The sequence below is a fragment of the Brachycentrus maculatus genome, unplaced genomic scaffold (genome assembly GCF_059751285.1).
Source record: "Brachycentrus maculatus isolate JH-2025_06_01 unplaced genomic scaffold, ASM5975128v1 h1tg000197l, whole genome shotgun sequence".
Classification (NCBI taxonomy): domain Eukaryota; kingdom Metazoa; phylum Arthropoda; class Insecta; order Trichoptera; family Brachycentridae; genus Brachycentrus; species Brachycentrus maculatus.
This window is the reverse complement of record NW_028280948.1, coordinates 544,573-562,505: the sequence shown is the minus strand read 5'-3', so window position 1 is coordinate 562,505 and position 17,933 is coordinate 544,573. Positions and strand designations below refer to the sequence as shown.

The following is a 17,933-nucleotide window of genomic DNA, read 5'->3' as shown; positions in this document are numbered from 1 at the left end:
ATAATTAATGATCTACATAACACAGTGCAAACAAGATACAGTTACCTACGCACCATTGGGTGCCGGTAAGGGTCAGAAGACGAACTGATCATTCAAGGTGGCCATACAAGATGTAGCACTCACTACCTGACCTTTGAAGATGGCTTGGTACTTTTTTTGGCTTTCGACATCCATTAATATATGTATACATAAGTATATATTTTTTTATATCTAACAAAGGTAGTGATAAAATTTATTTCCGATTTTTTATATTTTTATATCCTTAACCGGATCCACGCGGCTCGCATAACCGTATGTGTTTTAATAAAACATGCCCCATACGCGGCTGACATAACCATATGTGTTTTTACTTTGCTCCAAGTTTCGAACCTCAGTTCAACTTGGAGAGATTTTTTCATGGTGTGGAACTTTGGATAAAATAATACGTCAATCCTTGGCCTTATGACATCTGTTGAAATATCTGACTAATAATTTGTAACATCACAAGGATAAATAAAAGAACAGATCCCTGATTTTTCTTGCGGTCGGTAATTAGTCCGCGCCATAATCATGCCCTATATCTGTCTCACTCTCGACGCTACGCATCGCCAGCGGGTAAGAGTGACACACGATGCGTGCTTTGATTTATTTATGTTACGATCTTATTTGTTTATATTACGATATATTTCAAGAAAAATGTGACACAAGTGTATTATAGAGTACCAAAAAGGCACAATGAATCCCATTGAACGTTTTTGTTTAGGAAAATAAATCGTTTCTTAACTAAATACATGATAAAAGTAATCATTTTAAAAATGGCGAAATACCGCCGCGTACGGGCGTCTTTCAGGAACAAAGTTGACGCGGTTAAAAGGTTAAAATAACAATGTTTCGCTTCATTTTTATCACATTTATTTTATTTGACATTACAAAACTCAAATTTTAAATTTCTTATAACTTCTTAAACATATGTAGACAGTATAGTTTTTGTTTATTTAATGTGGAGTGGGAGTCTCCCCTCCCCCCCTTTTTCTCCTCGGCGGGGGGGGCGCAGAACGAGACAGGGCGTAGGGCGGCCGCCCCAGGCGAGACATGGGCGTACTGAGGGTGGGGTGCCCCTGAGCTTGCAGAAGGATATTAAGCTGCGTGTGAACATCGGTTAACGTCTCACGTGTCATGGAGTGAACACGGTGATCAGATCGGTTGTACATCAGGGCGTTGTTCATCATCAACAGCACATCACGACGGAACTCTTTTGTTGTTCTGGAAAAGTACAAATTATGCATAATATATAAATACATATATGCTATTTCTGAATTTAAGTTTCAGGAAAATTGGGAATTATTTTAGGATCAAAGTCAATAAATTTGCACTCAGTAATAACAGTATATATATTTTTTAAATAGAAAACCAATTTAATTAAGGAGATCAATAATAAATTTTAATTATAATATACATAATATGAAGGTGTTGCAACATTCTCTTATTGAAATTACCAATAAATAAATACTGAAAATTTACATTTTCGTAATATCAAAAACTAGTGAATTAAATTATCATTTTTTTTATAAAACATTATATTATTATCATCAATCATCATATGTATTGTTATATCAAAAAATATATTTTATCATGTTGGTATTATATTCACATTTAAATAAATAAATTATTGACAAAGAGTGTCATGAAAATATTAAGCAAAAAATAAAAATTCACGACTAAGTTAATTTTACCTGATCAAACCATTATCAATATTACGTCGAATAGTAGAGAGATCCATGGGTTTCCTTACAACCTGACTGTAGCCGGGAGCTTGCTCATCAGTAATAGGGCGGAGGAACAGGGAAGCATACTTTAGAGCATTCAACCTGTTAAAAAATTGTAAAACAGTTAACAAAATGTCTGAAATATTCATGCATAAACAGGAAAAAATATTACATATTTACTTTCAGTTTCAATAATTTTTATATTACTGTACAAATAAAATAAACTTGGAATACCATTGCTGGTTTATTGACCAATGTGTGCTTTCACCAAACAAAAGTGTACGGGGTTTTTTGTGTAATTTTGGCAATACATTGTACAAATAATCATTTTAATGGAATCCCATATTAAAAAATGTCCATAAAAAACTATTCTATCTTACTTCTAAAGTCATGTGATCCCAACAAAACATTATTTATTTCAACAAAATTTATTTCCATTAACACATTGTATGCGGGAAACACTTAAAGCGTCATTAACATACTGTTGGTAAAGAGCGGGAGACGCTTATAAGCATTCTATTTGGTAGAGGGCGAGAGATGACAAAAAACATTGTACACATCGGAATTGGGTTTGGCGTTATTTGTGATCAGTATACTGAGTGTCTGAGTATAATTAGAGTTGATGAAAAAACCGCCGCCAAATAATATGTTAAGAAAAATATTCACAATAATTTTAAAGAATATTTTTTTCAAATATTCATAAATTAATAATTTATAATAGTTTGTACAACAAATACACAAAAAGAAGTGTAATTTTAACACTACACAACCTCTAACCAATAGAAACAGATAGGTTACGTGAAACAAGTGATCCTTGGAACCAGCCTGAAATGCTATGCCAACTATTTTCAACCCATAAAATAAAATCTCATACCTGCTGTAAGCAAGCAGTATAGCTTTCTTCCACATGCGGTGCTCCTTGTCTTGTTCGGGAGCGGGAGAGGCAGCGAGGATGGGTGCAGGGGGTGTGGAGGGAGCCGGACTTCCGGGTAGAGAGTCCATCGGTGTGGCCGGACTTTCGGAACGGGACACTGAAATTAATTTCCATTTTTTATTGCTAAAAAATAGCAAGGTACTTTAATTTACTACATACAATTTTTTTACTTCAATCTGTTCATAGTGACAACTACGCGAATGATAAAAAATGAGTTAATTAAAAAAAAAACAATAAATGAACACAATTCATAACTTAAGGAATGTAATGATGAACGAACTAAATCAATGTTTTGAGATTTTTTTTATTGGATAGCGTATACTCTCTTTGGAAACTTATTTTCCCTGGATCTAATGTTTAGTTTCACTTTTAAAACTAAGAATATATCTACCCCTCTACTACCTCTTTCCCTAAACTCCCTTTTTTCTTTGCCCTCCTTAATATAATATTTTGTAATTTATGTTTTTTTTTACTGTCAATTTGTAATTTGTTTTTTTTAAATCTTCAACTACTATCTACCCTCTGATTGCAAACAGCTATACAATATGGTATCAAACGTTTTGATCAATATCACTAGTCTGTTTTTGGTTGGTTGAATAATATTGCTTTTTAGCAATAAGCCCGCCAATGTACTTAATTATTTTCTGTACATGAAGTTTAAATAAATAAAATAAAAATATATGATATTCATTTGTACTGTTGTATAATTAAAATTAAAAGCGATGGAACACTTGATAATAATAATTTTGGATGCGATATAGCGCCATTTTCGTAAAATACGAACTCAAGGGTGCTTATACAGAATGGATTATGATATGGAAATGATAATGATAACAAAATATTTTTTTAAATATTATTATAAAAATTATTTATAGACAATGAGCACTTTTGGTACTGAAACCAATTCGGCCTTAATTAATTCACATATTCAAATATCATTACAATGAAATTCCATCGGATGTAATAATATTACAAATGAAATATTTCAAATCCAAACCTTCATTCTTAAATCTTTTACTCAGATTCTTTTTATCGGTTGACCCTTGCGAGTTATCAGATCCAATCTCATCGCCGTACTCAAGCTTATTAGAAACCACTCCCTCCATTTCACTAGGAGACCCGAGTGCTTCATCTTTCTCGGTCTTCTTGCGGGAGTAGTCACGTTTGGTCTTCCCGGGTTTGTCTTCCTTGATCACTTCTATCGGAGTATCATCATCAGTCTCCATATGTGTTTCAGTTTGCTGGTCTGAAGCGCTACTTTCTGGTTCTTTGACTTCCGGAACTTGAACAGTATCCGTTGGTTCACTTTCCTAAAACAAACAAAAAAATATTTTCTAAATAGTAACCAAAACTATTATATTAAGTAATTATAAAGGAGACAAGTAAAAAATAGTGATTTATAGATATCTACTATTAAGTATTGTGAAGGTGGTAAAATTTGTTTTATTTTTTTTCTTTCATAAATGCCAAAGTTCAATACATTAATATATTTAATGATTTAATTTAAAAAATCATGCTTTGATTTTATCAATACTAATGGAATACTGCAGAAATAATTTGTATCCTTACTATTACACTTGTCTCCACAACACTTTCTTCTTTCTGTATAATCTCTTCCTCTATTTCACTGGTCTCGGGTTTCTCCTGTGACTCTTCTTGGGATTGTTTCGCTTCTAATTCTTTCTTTATGTCAGCTACTCGTTGGTTCATTTCACCATCACTACTGTCTTCTTCATCGGCCACAGTCTGAGAGGCTGTCTGATCATCAATTTCTTCTTTGATTGTCACGTTTGCGGGACACTCTGAGACAATGTCATCCTGCGAGTCTACGGGTTTGTCATCTGGTTGTCTACAATACAACATAGAGAAATTACTATCAACAAAATAAACAATTTCTCAATGATTTCAGGATGTACATATTTAAAAATAATATACTTGTCCGTTATGTCGGTGTTAACAACAGCATTTTCTGGAGGATTTTGTACTTCAATTATTTCGGCAGATACTATACAAACAGGTATTTCGGTATTAGAATTTTCGTTCATGTTGATGGGAGATAAAAGTGAATTGAGCATTTCACCACTGTCTGTGCCAGATGGAGAGGCGACATCTTCTAAATTAGGATTATTGGCCAAATTTTCTCTTTTGTTGAAAAGATTCTTGTCCGAATGTAAAGTTCTTGTCAAAGATGATTTGTGTATTGAAGAAACAGGTGGAATATCCAAGTCGATGTCAGAAAATGCATAAACATCTTCAGCTTTTATTTCGATATCGTCAATTTCAATTTTCTCCAGAGTTTTCTCCGTAGGAGGGGGGTCTTTGGTAGGCATGAGCTCGGGAAGCGGACCATTCTGTATAGACTGTATATTGCTCATGACATCGGTATTGGGAGGGATAGCGCCTTGGTAATCTTGCTCGATTTTTTGCAGCTCTGATTTGATTTGTTCAATTTTTAAAAGTTCCGATTTAGATACAACTTTATGATCTGATATCGGCTGTAGCATGGGAGGTTCGGTACAAGTGACGGGCAGCGGGCTGGACTTCTCCAACAAGAGTGAGAGTGTAGGTGCCCCCGCAGAAGGACTGGTAGCATCTAGGAAAATAATCAACATAAAAAAAAATTCAGCAAAAATAAAAAAATAAAGGATATACATATATGTGTACAATGGAACCCCGGAAATCTGAACAAATTGGGGCTGTGGCCTATTCAGATTTTCACTTCAGAATAGCCAAGAAATTTGTAATACAGTACATACATAGTACTTTAAACTACAGTAGTTATGTTGTACGCGCCGGCCTATGCCGCCTAATATTCAACATACGCTCCGTGTATGAATCTATGTATTTGCAAATTTTTACATTTTTGTGAGTAGCAATACAGGTATACTGTATACTGTATATTAACTTTTCAATAATTTTTAAATAAAATTAGGTTATATTTCATCATTTTAATTAATAATAAATGTGTTTTTCAGTCTTTGCGTATGTTTTGAACGTTTTTCTTCAAAATCTTGTTCAGATTTCCCAGGTTCCACTGTATTTAAAGTGGAATGTAATCCTCGCGAATACAGAGGAAGTATAATATTTTTTAATACTAAAAGCATTGTAAACTTTTTGGTATGGTAATATAACACTCTCCTTTTCATTCATCATTTACTTTGTTTAATACCACTTGAAAAAAACACTACTTCGTGACTAGCGGTCTCGGAACAATCATTCCATCATCAGGTCTACATCCTGATGATAAAATGATTCCGAGATCGGTTGTCATGAAGTAGTGTTTTTTAAATTGGTATTACACAAAGTGAATGACAAACCTTCTCTTGCAAATCAATTTTTTTTTAAAGTTGCGAAATTTATTGAAAATGTGAAACAAAATTGTATCCTAGTTTTGCTGTTAATTTACATTTAAAAGCTTTCAATATCCCTGTCACTGCCAATCTAAATAACTACGAGTGTAAGTGCAGTCACCGAGAACGGAGGGGTGGTGGTGCGTGGGGCTCTGCAGCAGGGATGTGAGCAGCGGGGCCGCGGTGCCTTCGGGTCGGCGCCAGGCGCGCTCCAGCAGGCCGCGCCGCTGCTCCCGCTCGCGCAGCCACAGCGCCCGCCGCGCCGCGCCGTGCTCGCGCTCGCGCCGGCCCGCCTCCAGCGCCGCATTCAGCTCCCGGATGCGCGCCTCCGTGACCGTATCCGAGGTCAGCTCCTTTATCTCCTCCTGCGTACATTTTAATCATTTAATCTTTGTTTTACTTAACCTGTTAACCGGGTGGTCCGCTGTCCAATTATGCAACTTGTAACGGGCGCGAACTCTTTCACTAGGACGTGTCAGTACTGCTCACCCAGAACACGTCTACCACTCTCAATAGCCAAATGATACTGATTTACTCCGTGTCTTAAATTCATGTCGAGACATGTATGGATGACTAATGTTGTTCGAAAAATATACGTCCCGCCTGTTCCAGGGCGCAACATATATTTCAAGGACGTATTCATATGTCCCACCCGTACCCGATATTGTTTACGTTTGACGTATTTATGCATCCCGCCCGGTTTACAGGTTAAGGATTCACCAAATAAAACTTAAACAAAAAATGTACAGATATTTACATTACACAAATTGACTGCCGAATCAAATAATGAATAATCTTTGTCTCTTACAAATCTCAAAATCACTCATTTCTATAGAATCTCTGCAACAGAATACTTGAGAATATTCTAATTTCGCAAAACGCTGCTAGCACAATTCACGAGCAGCTGATTTTCAAGATTAAATTTTGTCTAGGACAATAAACCACTTAAACCATAAATAATTTTGAAAAAAATTACAACCATAAGGAATTTTGAATGTCAAGGTCAACACATATAGCCTCACATTAATAAATGACTCATAAAACACAATAAATACAATCACACATGTAGTAGAGTCCCTGATCTAACGCAAAGTTTATTCCCAACCCGAGTTTGAGCAACAAAGTCCTAAGAAATAGTTTTGAATCTTTCGTACCAACAGCTTACATGTGCTGCGAGAAATGCACACTATAGTTGGCTTAGGTGCTCACAGATATCGCTCACTCCTTTCAAGAACGTCATAAATCAAAAATTGACAATTTTCAGTTGTGCATGTTTTCGGAATGCCCAGAAAATGTACTATTTCTCAGCAAAAGCGGCATATTTTTAACTTAATATGTACCCGCTACAGGGCAGAATGTGTTGTTTTTGCATTTTGAAGAAAATTTATTTTTTAATTATTTTTAAAACAAACTAAATATTTTTCAAATGGAGAAAAAACCTTTAGGTTTTACCTTAAAAGATCTGTTACACAGTAAAAAGTTTAATAGGTGGCTTGATATTTATTTTTAATAAATTGTATTGTATTTTTAAACTTTAAAAACGTTCTCTTGGAAAATCAAGTTTTAGGGATTTGTGACGTTCTTGAAAGGAGTGTGCGATATATCACCACCATGGAGATCAGGTAAGTACCTTTATTTTGGCAAATAGTTTTGCCGTTTCTGCTCTCTCCTTCTGAAGCTCCAAGATCCTCTGCTGCGTAAGCTTCTTGACAATACTCTCCTGCGGGGTCTCAGTGGCCCCCTCTCCGACCCGTTTCTTTCTTCGAGGCGTCTCCACATTCTCCAGCAAAGAGCCGTACTGCGCCGCGCAGTTCTTCTGCGAGAACCAGTCGGGTGGGCGGTTGGGGTCCCCGAGACCCCGCAAGGCCCGCGACACCGACATCCAGTTCTGATCGCCACTTCGCACCACAGAGGACGCGAGACACAACTTCTCTTGCGTACTCCAAGTGTCCAATGGCACTCTTTTCATCTGAAGTCGTTCTTGAATCGAGGTCATTTTGATAACCTAAATGTGTAAATAAATGTATCAAAACCATTGATGTGACATCTTTGTTTATATTGGGAGTGTAAGACACAATAACATTTTTCTTATTCGCATTCAAATATATAACAGATGATGGCAGGACGTTAAATACTTCAAATTGATAACTAAATCCAAAATAATACTACATTAATATCATAAAACGGCACCTTGAGTTGTGAAAGATGTGTTTATAGAGAAATTTGGCGGATAAATTATACAATCCAATAATTTAAAAATCCACGTTCTTGACGCGAATACATGTTTTTAACCAATAATTAATCTGACTTTCTCAATAATTGTGTAAAAAGTTGAAATAAAGGATTTTATGTTGACAAAAACCGGCAAAAAAAGCTTCCAAAATGTCCCGAAATTTCTGTCAAGAGCAAAAGCACAGACGCAAATAAATAAATAGACAAATAATAAATACTTCCATAGATCTTCCTGATGGCTGCAATAATCATAGACAATTGATCACAGGTGTGAGTTCATTCGTAAAACCTGCTCGAAGTGATCGGCTGTCCAAATTTAAAACACAGTAAGGGACATTTTTTTGTAGTGGGTTTTTTTGCATTTATGGACTAAGTAGACTCTACTTAGTCCAAAAATGGAAAAAAAAACCTACTACAAAAAATATATCCCTTACTGTGTTTTAAATTTGGACAGCCGTGATATTTCATAGCTGGGCTGTCCAAACGAGATACGATCCCGAGCCAGTTCAAATATGTAAATAAATAAAAGGGCTTCAAAAATAAATTTAAAAAAAACACGTCGTGGGCCGTACAAATATGAGCCACGGACGGCAGTAGTTCGTATTTTGGACATTAAAATGTCCATAGATTTAACTAATCTGTAAGCTACGTTCATTTAATTTACGAACAACCCTAAGTGATCAACACAGCCATAAACGAAAAACCTTTTCGAACTTTTTGCAATCGTGAAAATCCTGAATTCAATTTTTATTCAACTAACATTAAGTTTTCTCATGCAGGAATAAAATTGTCTTTTTTCCCCCTCCTACACTCTCACACTGCCCTGTGTTCCGTTATAAGATAGCTGATCTTTATACATTATCTTTCCGAAGGTTTTTTTTTCATTATTTTATTGAATGGATTATGAATTTGTAAAAAAAAAACACAATTATGTACTGCACCCACCGCTTACTCAAGCCGAAAGCATTACCTTGATTACATTTTTAAAGTTCAATACATGCTTTACAATAAAATATCTCCCTCGCATCAAATAAAAATTACTTAAACTCAAAATAAACAGTCTTTATTTACACATTTTTGTAAAGATGTTATTATAAAAATTCGTTTTCATATTAAAATACAAAAATAGATCTTGATGTTCGTCCAACAATAAACCTCTTACATATGGCTCAAATGTTTTGTTTTTAAAAAGAATTAACATGCTATTATTTTTTGCACTGAGTTGCAATTTAGGAATCATCTTGAAAAATTGTTATACATATTAACATCAGGAGAAAAAGTAAAAACACCCAAATATAAAAATCCAACAAAAAAAGATACAAGAGATAAGAAAATAAGTACACTTTTTAATTTACATAATACATTTTATCGTTCTGGGGATTTTTGTGTCCTTAAATGAAAACGGATTTTATAATTTTTTGTTATGTACTTAATAAGTAGTGTATTCCCAAAACTAATATTTTTGTTAAAAAAAAACATTTTTTATTGCATAAGTTATCAATTTAAAAATGATATCATTATTCACATACCAAATCTAAATTATTGAATTTAGATAAATGAAATTATATTTTTTTAAAGAACATTACGTATCTCAAGACCTTTAAATTATTTTTAGAGAATTTAAAATTTTTAATATTGGAATGAAAAGTTACCCATACACAGAAATCACTTCTCGTATCAATTATTCATTTTTATTGCTTTCACACAAACATCATGTATAGATTTAGCAAAGAGACATCATAGCCCAAGCTAAACACAAGGCCCATAGCTTTTCTCTTGTTGTAAGAAGCTTTAGCAATGTCTTTTGTATAGCAAAAGCATTGCACAATGACTCAACAGACCATAATTAAGCACATATATGCACAAAACTATCATTAAAAAACATTATTGCTTACTTAATATAGGATTCTTATATGGTGATTTAAACTTAAATAAATGGACATATTAATAAAGCTGATGGTCACTAAATCACAGGAAAAAAAACCCTATATTTATAAAATTAAAATACAATTAACAATTTTACATAAATATAAGCACATTGGATGGATTTCACATAACAATAGATATTCATATGGTAAACCAATGAACACTGAAAAAATTGTAACAAAAGCAACAAAGCAAAAGTGATTCGGTGAGATACATACCTAGCTATGGTGAACTAATGAATGTTTAAAAATGGTCATACAGGTATGTACATATGATAAGAATATTCGTATATAGTGTAGAAAAATATACTACATACCTTTTTGATATATTTTGTTACTAAACAAGGCTTTCACTAAAATTCAAAATCAGTAAGAAAAACAATATTGATTTTAAAATATCACATTAAAAAATATAGTTTTTCCTTATTGTTATTAATTTTGAAATGTGTTACAATGTATCCATCACTTTAATGCTTCATTTTATTTCTACATGTACAATAAACAATTATGTACAGTGATGCCTCGCATAACAAACGCTGCAAACAGTAAATTTTCTGTTTGTCCATTACATGACTCACACAACGAAACTCATTTCACACAGCGGACTGTATCGTATTTCATTTTGCCACTCCGAAAGCTTCATCTGACAATGAGGAGGAGCAATCAAGTCAACCAATTTCAACTGCTGCCATCAAGACATCTTGGTCAAATGTGGAGTTTACCAACAGTCACTCTTCAAATTCAGCTGAGGCCAACAGTATCAATGATATCTACAATTACAATTCTACTCTTGCCCGTTATTTCCGTCAGGTGTTAGAGAAGAGGGAGAAACACCCAACTGGAAAGGTTTTTTAGAAGCCAGCAACCAAGAAGCAAAGAATGAAACAAGATGATTTGCCCCTGCAAGTCTAAATCTGAATCTGACTAATAATAAAAAAAAGTAAGTATCTTCTTTATGTTACAGCGCCATATTTTATAGTGCAGAGCAAATTATTTTTCTAACATGTATTGTTATGGGAAAACGTATTTTACATAACTTACTTGCTCGAATAACGAATTAAGTATGTTATGTGAGGCATTACCATATATCTGAATATAATTAATGTGACCTGTTCATATATTACCAAAAATAATTTCCTGGCAAAACATTATACATGTTATTTTTTAATAGATTTATATTATCCACTGACACTTCGTGATGGAATTGCATTTTTAATTTATTATTAGATTAAAATCAATATTTTTAGCTTTTCCACTTTTTTATTTGACCAGCGACCGGGTTTCGTCGTTACCGACATCATCAGACTGGTACCAGTCTGATGATGTCGGTAACGACGAAACCCGGTCGCTGGTCAAATAAAAAAGTGGAAAAGCTAAAAATATTGATTTTAATCTAATAATAAATCATTATACATGTGCTAATTAAAGGAGAATCATTTTTAAACAAGAGAATTATATTAATGTAGTTCAATCATTTAAGATTTGAATTAAATAATTATTTATTATAAAGAGAAAAGAAAGAAAGTACACTCTATTATTTATTGATAAACTTTATAATGCATACAATAATAAACGTAAGCTGTTAATTTAAATCGATTAATTTAAACAAAATGTAGCTGACATTTTTACTTATACAAGCTTTACCGGGAAGGGAGAATACATATTACATGGAAATGGGTGAAAGGAAGCTGTAGAAGGTTTGAAGGGTCTCTGGGGGGACTCAGAAGGCCTCTGAGAGCGCTCGTGATCGATCATGGAATGGTTTTTTTTTTTTTAAACTACTACCAATCTCTTTCCCCGCGAGCCTCTTGTTAAAATATTGTCAGCCTTCCACTTAGTGTATATCGAAAACAGTAGTTAACACAGTATTGAATTAAACTTAAGACCTTATACAATTTATTAAAACGAAAAACCTAACGGCATTTAAAAATATTAAACAAGATATTTAAAAAAAAATAACATCTGCTAAATAGCAAGAAGTTTTTTTTACAGTTTATACTTAAATACATTATTGAATTAAAGAAAATGCAGAAGAATTAACCAACCACGTATGTCATAAAAAATATTTTAGTTTTAAAATAGTTTGAGAATATCAGGACTATATTACATAATTAAAGATAAAGATTTGAACCTTTATATTTATGTCCACAATAGAAATTTCTTTTCTGTAAATATTAGAAGAATCAAATATTAAATTATCTGTACATATTTCAAAAAATAAAAAAGGTAATAAAACTTCATTAGAAAAGTGTTGAAACTTGGTTATATGTAGTAATGATTTATTTATTTCTATTATCATTTAGAATACATACTTAACTCTCCATTTACATACTTTTAATATGGTACCATGCCGAAAAAGCATAATAAATGAAAAAAAAATGGTGGACAGGTTTTCCTGTTTTAAAATCAATTCGGAATATCAAAAAAATAACATTCTTTATTGCTAATTGTATCTTAATTTTATTTAAGAATACTTCAAAGGTTACAAAAATTATTTACCCCCTTCCGCATACCTCTTTGCACATAGTATTGAGTAGCAAGTACATACGAGGGATCTAGGAAATTCCAAATTACTATTATGCACAGTTAAATGAATGCTCCATTTTTTTGCACCATGTTATTTAAAAATTGTGTAAAACAATGTTTAAAAAGGGAGTTAAGTGACATTTATTGAAACTACAATTTACGTGATTTTTCTCTATTAACAAAAAAAACCCTTTTCTTAAAAACAAAGCACCATTACTCCAAGGATTACTATTTTCACCCTTAAATACAAACGGAAAAATAATAAAATAAAAGGAAATCGTCAATTCGAATTTAACTGTTAATCATGAGATATAAATGGATCAACATTTTAAAGTCAAAGAAAATAATTTAAATCTTATAAACATTATCCTATTAAAATCTTAGTCGACAATTACGATTCAAATTTCAAAACAGATAATATTGCTTTTATAACCATAAATGAAATCATTACAATTATTTTATTTAGTTAACATAACAAAATTAACTATCTACTTAATTTTTTAACTGAAACAGAACATAAAAGTTTTTTTTTCTGTTAATAAATTTGCATTATGTAATTTTCAAGTTAGGCACTGTTAAAGAAGATAGTGAGATATGTATTTTAAAAAAAGACAATTAGCACCATAATGCATTTAATGCGAAGCAAAGTCTATGAAAAGCAAATACATACATATATGTTTTATTCTTATTAATCTCTGTCATTTCGGCAGATAATATCAAGCTCACATTTAAAATACATTTTAAACAAAATATTGTCATTGGCTGACAGTTATTATTTACCAAAATCATTGTTTTGTAATGGCTTACTTATAAAGTTGTAATATTCTATACTTAACTCAATATTTTACTTAAGTTTAGATCATCACAGAATTTTGAGAATAAATATGTAAATGTTTTTAGTGTGTTCTTCCGGATGGAAGAGCACATAAAACACAATGTTATTAAGTCAAAACATTTTTTTTTATATTCCAGCGGGACTATAAGATCCGGTACAAACCAGATATTATAAATATTTTCTTCATATTTATTTACAAATTTTAAGATGAGAATAGAATACAGCATATATGTTTTTAATTAACCAATTTTATATAAATATTTGGCCATGTATTCTTTGGAAAAAAGAAAACTTTCATGCCCACTCCTGTGTAGGCTTTCGTGACTGTCACGCACTCGCTCCCAACAGCCTCTCATCAGCCGATAACTCGTCACTTTCCGATTCAGTCTTATCTTTCTTGATTGAACGATATCGAACCTGAAAACAAAACTCACCCTCTTATCATGTTCAACTGTGGCATCATTTGCCAAAATGTCAATCAGGGTTTCAATTTTAAAAAGAAAATTTTACCAATGCCACTAATTAACCCTTGTTGTACTTACCTTCGTTTTAATTTTTGTGGTATCTGGATGTGGCCGGTACATAAGAAAGTTATCCGTAACCCAAAACATTAAAATCTGCAACAAAATATATATTGTATAAAACCACACACATAAATATTTTATTTATTTTTAATTTCTGTTTGAGCTTATGAAAAAAACAAATGAAAAATATGTTATTTAACAATAAAAATATAAAAAATCATTTTGGCAATATTTCTTTTGTTTTTTATATCTGTTACTGTTAAAAATCAAATCCAATTCAAATCTATTTTTCAGAATGACAAATAATTTTCCAATACATAGCAGGTTAAAGTAGGTTGTTTTTATTTTTATATGTTTATATTTGTTTATGTAGGTAATATAAACAGTTGACTCTGACTAGGGCATTCTTCAGTCTTAATACAAAAATCGCACTCACCGCAAGTCTGTCAATTGTGAATCCTCAAAATGTCAGTGTGCACGGAATGAAATTTTTGTATTGAATTTGCAGATTGTGGGATCCCCCAACTGTGGGATCTTGAAGCGGTTTGCCCTAGTTGCTAGTCTGTTTCCACACACATAGACATTTGGTTTTGCTTTGAGGCAGCCAACTTATCTCAACACAGTACGAATCAAAGGAATACTTACATTAACAAAGAATGGTATTATCAGCATGATGACGGCCAGCTCGAGTCTGGGGTCAGTTACAGGCGATAGCACGAGGTCTGTCACTCCCACCTGACCGAGAAGCCACACGGCTACACCCATGGCGGCCTTCATGACCACCATGATGAGAGCGTACAGCGCACACTGGCAGCCCCACGCCGCGGCTGATGCAGGCTTACCTGAAAACCAGTCACAACAAATTAATTTACAGATTTGGTGGTTAATTTGTAGAACTCCATTTCAATTTATAAATTACATATTAAAATCAAATGTTAATTTTTAGAGTGTACTAAATTGTATTTTATTATTGAAAACACATTAAAACAAAATTTGTAATTTGTTTGCCTTGTTATGGCATTTAACAATTTAGTACTTTAAAAATAAATGTTTGATTTTAATATTTAATATATACAACAGATTAAAATAATCTCCATGAACCCTATCTACATAAAGGTGCATAGGGCACCGCATTAAATCAACGCGGCCTTAACTTGATCGTCAATTATATGATGGCAAGTTGATCAGGCCCACACTAACTAATGCAACTAATACACTTAAGTGATTATAAGTTTACATTATTTACAAATTGCGTGGCAATATTTCCATTAATAAACAGAGGCACAGTGTTATCTTTTATTGCCGGGTCATAAATGAAACAAACTAATCTATATACATTTTTATTTTATAACTATTTACTTGGCATTATATGCATTGTGTTTGTGCTAAGAGCAGATAATATTGTGATTATATATTTTAACATTTAATTAAAATTAAAAAAATTATGTAATATTTGAGGTGGTAATAATTTGATTGCTAAATGTAGTTCCAGTTTAATAGATTACGAAATCTGTATCACATGAGGAGAAATATTTTAATTTTACAATCAAACTCAGTCAGTGAACAGAGATACGCAAATATAATCCTTTTATAAATTCTTAAATTTTATTTGATAATACAATTACTAAGCTATTTCGGACTACCCAAAATAGGGACATTTTCTCACAAGTGACTATCAACGTCGGGGGGATGTAAAGAAGAAGAATATAATTATTAACCTAAGGCACAACATCAAACACTGGACTGCAAGACTGAACCATTACATATCAATACATTTGTAATTAATTCAAATAAGTATTGGAAAAACTTACCATATTCTCCAAAATTTATCATATGATATCCATATATCCGGGATAATGTCTGTGCCATTCTTATACCAGCCCATATTATTAGTAGTCCAAGGGTGGAATCTAATAGAAAGTTTATTATGTACCTAAAAAAATAACAATAATGATTTATGGGGTGGTATTTTACAAAAACGGCACTATATTAATTATTTATTATCACTTATGACTTATTGCAAGAGTTATATGACATCATTAAAAAAATATTAAGTATTTGCAGAGATGCGGACTGTATTTCAAATAGAATTTTCAATACAACGTCAAAATTAAAGGCAATTCTGAATATGCGCAACAGAATTATAGAATCACATCCATCAGTAAATAAAGTTTAAATAACTTACCAAGAACAAGGATCTCCTATAAATTGTGACGCTAACCAAACGTTGGCCATGTGTATAATGAAGGCACCCATTCCTTGCTTGGAAGTATCATAGAACCAGATTAGCCAGGGTCTTCTCGAAAAACGTGGTTCACAAAACCTTTTTCCTAATAATTTAACAGTAATAAATTATATTGAATGTATTTATAATAGAAATGAAAAATATTACACATTTCAATTTATTAAATTTTCAAAAAACACTTCATTAACCTTTTCATATTCATATTATCTTAATAACAGTCCCCCAAGAGTTAAATCTAGCATTTTTGTTGAAGGATTTGAATAAACATCAAACATTATTAGCTACATATTAGATGTTTGTCACATAGGACATAAAATAAATGTTTCAAAAACACATGTATTGTGCAACATCAAACATCAAAGGGTTGCTGCCCTTTGACGTTAAGTGACCAACTCATTGAGAAGGTGGAGAGTTTCAAGTACTTAAAAAAAAAATAATGAATTTAAGTTGTGTATTATGAAATTCATTTTGGCAGAAAAATTATAAATTATAAAATCATGGTTTTTAAACCCCTGCTTTGTTGTGCTTATAACATAGAATTTTGTCTAGCCTTCCACCGATCTGATGATGTCGAAACCCTGGTTACTGGCAAAATAAATAACCATGGAAAAAACTACATAGTAGTTTTTGTATTATATAAAAAGCAGTTCCACCAAAAATTCATCCAAAACTTAAATCTAATACTGGACCTGACCATATTAGAACACAGGTATTCATAGTCTCATTATATTTATAGTAGAAATAATTCTAGATAATCGTAATTGAAAATTATATATTTGCATAGTATCGGCAGCTACCCATCTATCTTATTGAATTGTATATACGTACATTTAACGAGATAAGAAAGTTAAACAAACCAATTAGGCAAGTGAAGGCCAGACCAGCAAGTAAGACTTGCAAAAACCACCCGTATGTGTCAGTGAGGGCATCTTTACTACAATGCAAGCGAGACCATTGAGTTCCATCCACTGTCGTTCCATTACTCACTATTTCAGACATAATATCAAGAGAATAAACAGCACTTTTAATTTTTTTTTAAAAACTACATTGGAGTGTCAATTAAATTATTCTGCATGAACTTGATAAACACTTCAGAATTTATGTTTTTATGAGTGAAATAAACAATTAGCATTTCAATATTTTATGAGAAGGTTATAAACTACAACGACGTTAAATTAACACCGCAGTTTGTTTTCGGTGATTACGAATTATGTACGAAACCGCACAAATTAATTAACATATGACATTTGACGATTTGACATATAAATGCAGAGATTATCAATGGTTTGCATTTTCCATAGATCATGATCCGTCATCTGTGAGACTGTTCACTCATTTAAACCGTTCAATATACAAAGTGTGTCTTCTTTGTCTTCAAACCCTTATCCGAAACCCAATGCTGCATAGGGCACAGCATCATATAAACATAGTGCTTTCTTGATCATTAACCCAAGAAGGAAAGATGATCAGCCCTTCGTTTCAGGTACTAGTCCAGGGTAATATTGAACAAATATTAGAGTGATAAAATCACATACATTTATTTGACCCCCCCTCCCCCACTGGGAATCTAAATCGGAACTTCCAGAACAGTTGCCAAGCGTGCTGACCATTACGTTA

The 17,933-nt window shown here is 32.6% G+C and overlaps 2 protein-coding genes across 2 annotated transcripts; both read right to left on the bottom strand.

The window, feature by feature from the left end:
* Positions 1–878: 878 nt before the first annotated feature.
* Positions 879–8,442, bottom strand: Brd8 (Bromodomain containing 8). The gene is made up of 9 exons (XM_088263220.1): positions 8,220–8,442; positions 7,660–8,034; positions 6,151–6,394; positions 4,615–5,272; positions 4,249–4,528; positions 3,677–3,989; positions 2,620–2,776; positions 1,713–1,847; positions 879–1,242 (listed from the first exon to the last, which is right to left on the bottom strand). The coding sequence occupies exons 2-9, from the start codon at positions 8,023–8,025 to the stop codon at positions 975–977; spliced, it is 2,421 nt and encodes an 806-aa protein (XP_088119346.1). The 5' UTR covers positions 8,026–8,034; positions 8,220–8,442; the 3' UTR covers positions 879–974.
* Positions 8,443–11,713: 3,271 nt separating this feature from the next.
* LOC148307555 (store-operated calcium entry regulator STIMATE-like) lies at positions 11,714–17,644 on the bottom strand. Its single transcript, XM_088263215.1, has 6 exons — positions 17,174–17,644; positions 16,257–16,401; positions 15,883–16,004; positions 14,717–14,913; positions 14,090–14,164; positions 11,714–13,964 (listed from the first exon to the last, which is right to left on the bottom strand). Exons 1-6 carry the CDS (start codon positions 17,313–17,315, stop codon positions 13,875–13,877), a joined length of 771 nt encoding a protein of 256 aa, XP_088119341.1. The 5' UTR covers positions 17,316–17,644; the 3' UTR covers positions 11,714–13,874.
* Positions 17,645–17,933: the final 289 nt, after the last annotated feature.

Bases quoted from the DNA above. Each gene is read 5' to 3' on its own strand.
- Brd8 (XM_088263220.1), bottom strand. From the start codon at position 8,025: ATGACCTCGATTCAAGAACGACTTCAGATGAAAAGAGTGCCATTGGAC. The intron at 3,990-4,248 runs GTAAGGATACAA...TGTTTGTTTTAG, and splicing joins TTGTGGAGACAAGTGTAATA to GAAAGTGAACCAACGGATAC. The intron at 1,243-1,712 runs GTAAAATTAACT...GTACTTTTCCAG, and splicing joins ATTGATAATGGTTTGATCAG to AACAACAAAAGAGTTCCGTC.
- LOC148307555 (XM_088263215.1), bottom strand. From the start codon at position 17,315: ATGTCTGAAATAGTGAGTAATGGAACGACAGTGGATGGAACTCAATGG. The intron at 16,005-16,256 runs GTAAGTTATTTA...TTATTTTTTTAG, and splicing joins ATAGGAGATCCTTGTTCTTG to GTACATAATAAACTTTCTAT. The intron at 13,965-14,089 runs GTAAGTACAACA...TTTTGTTTTCAG, and splicing joins CCACAAAAATTAAAACGAAG to GTTCGATATCGTTCAATCAA.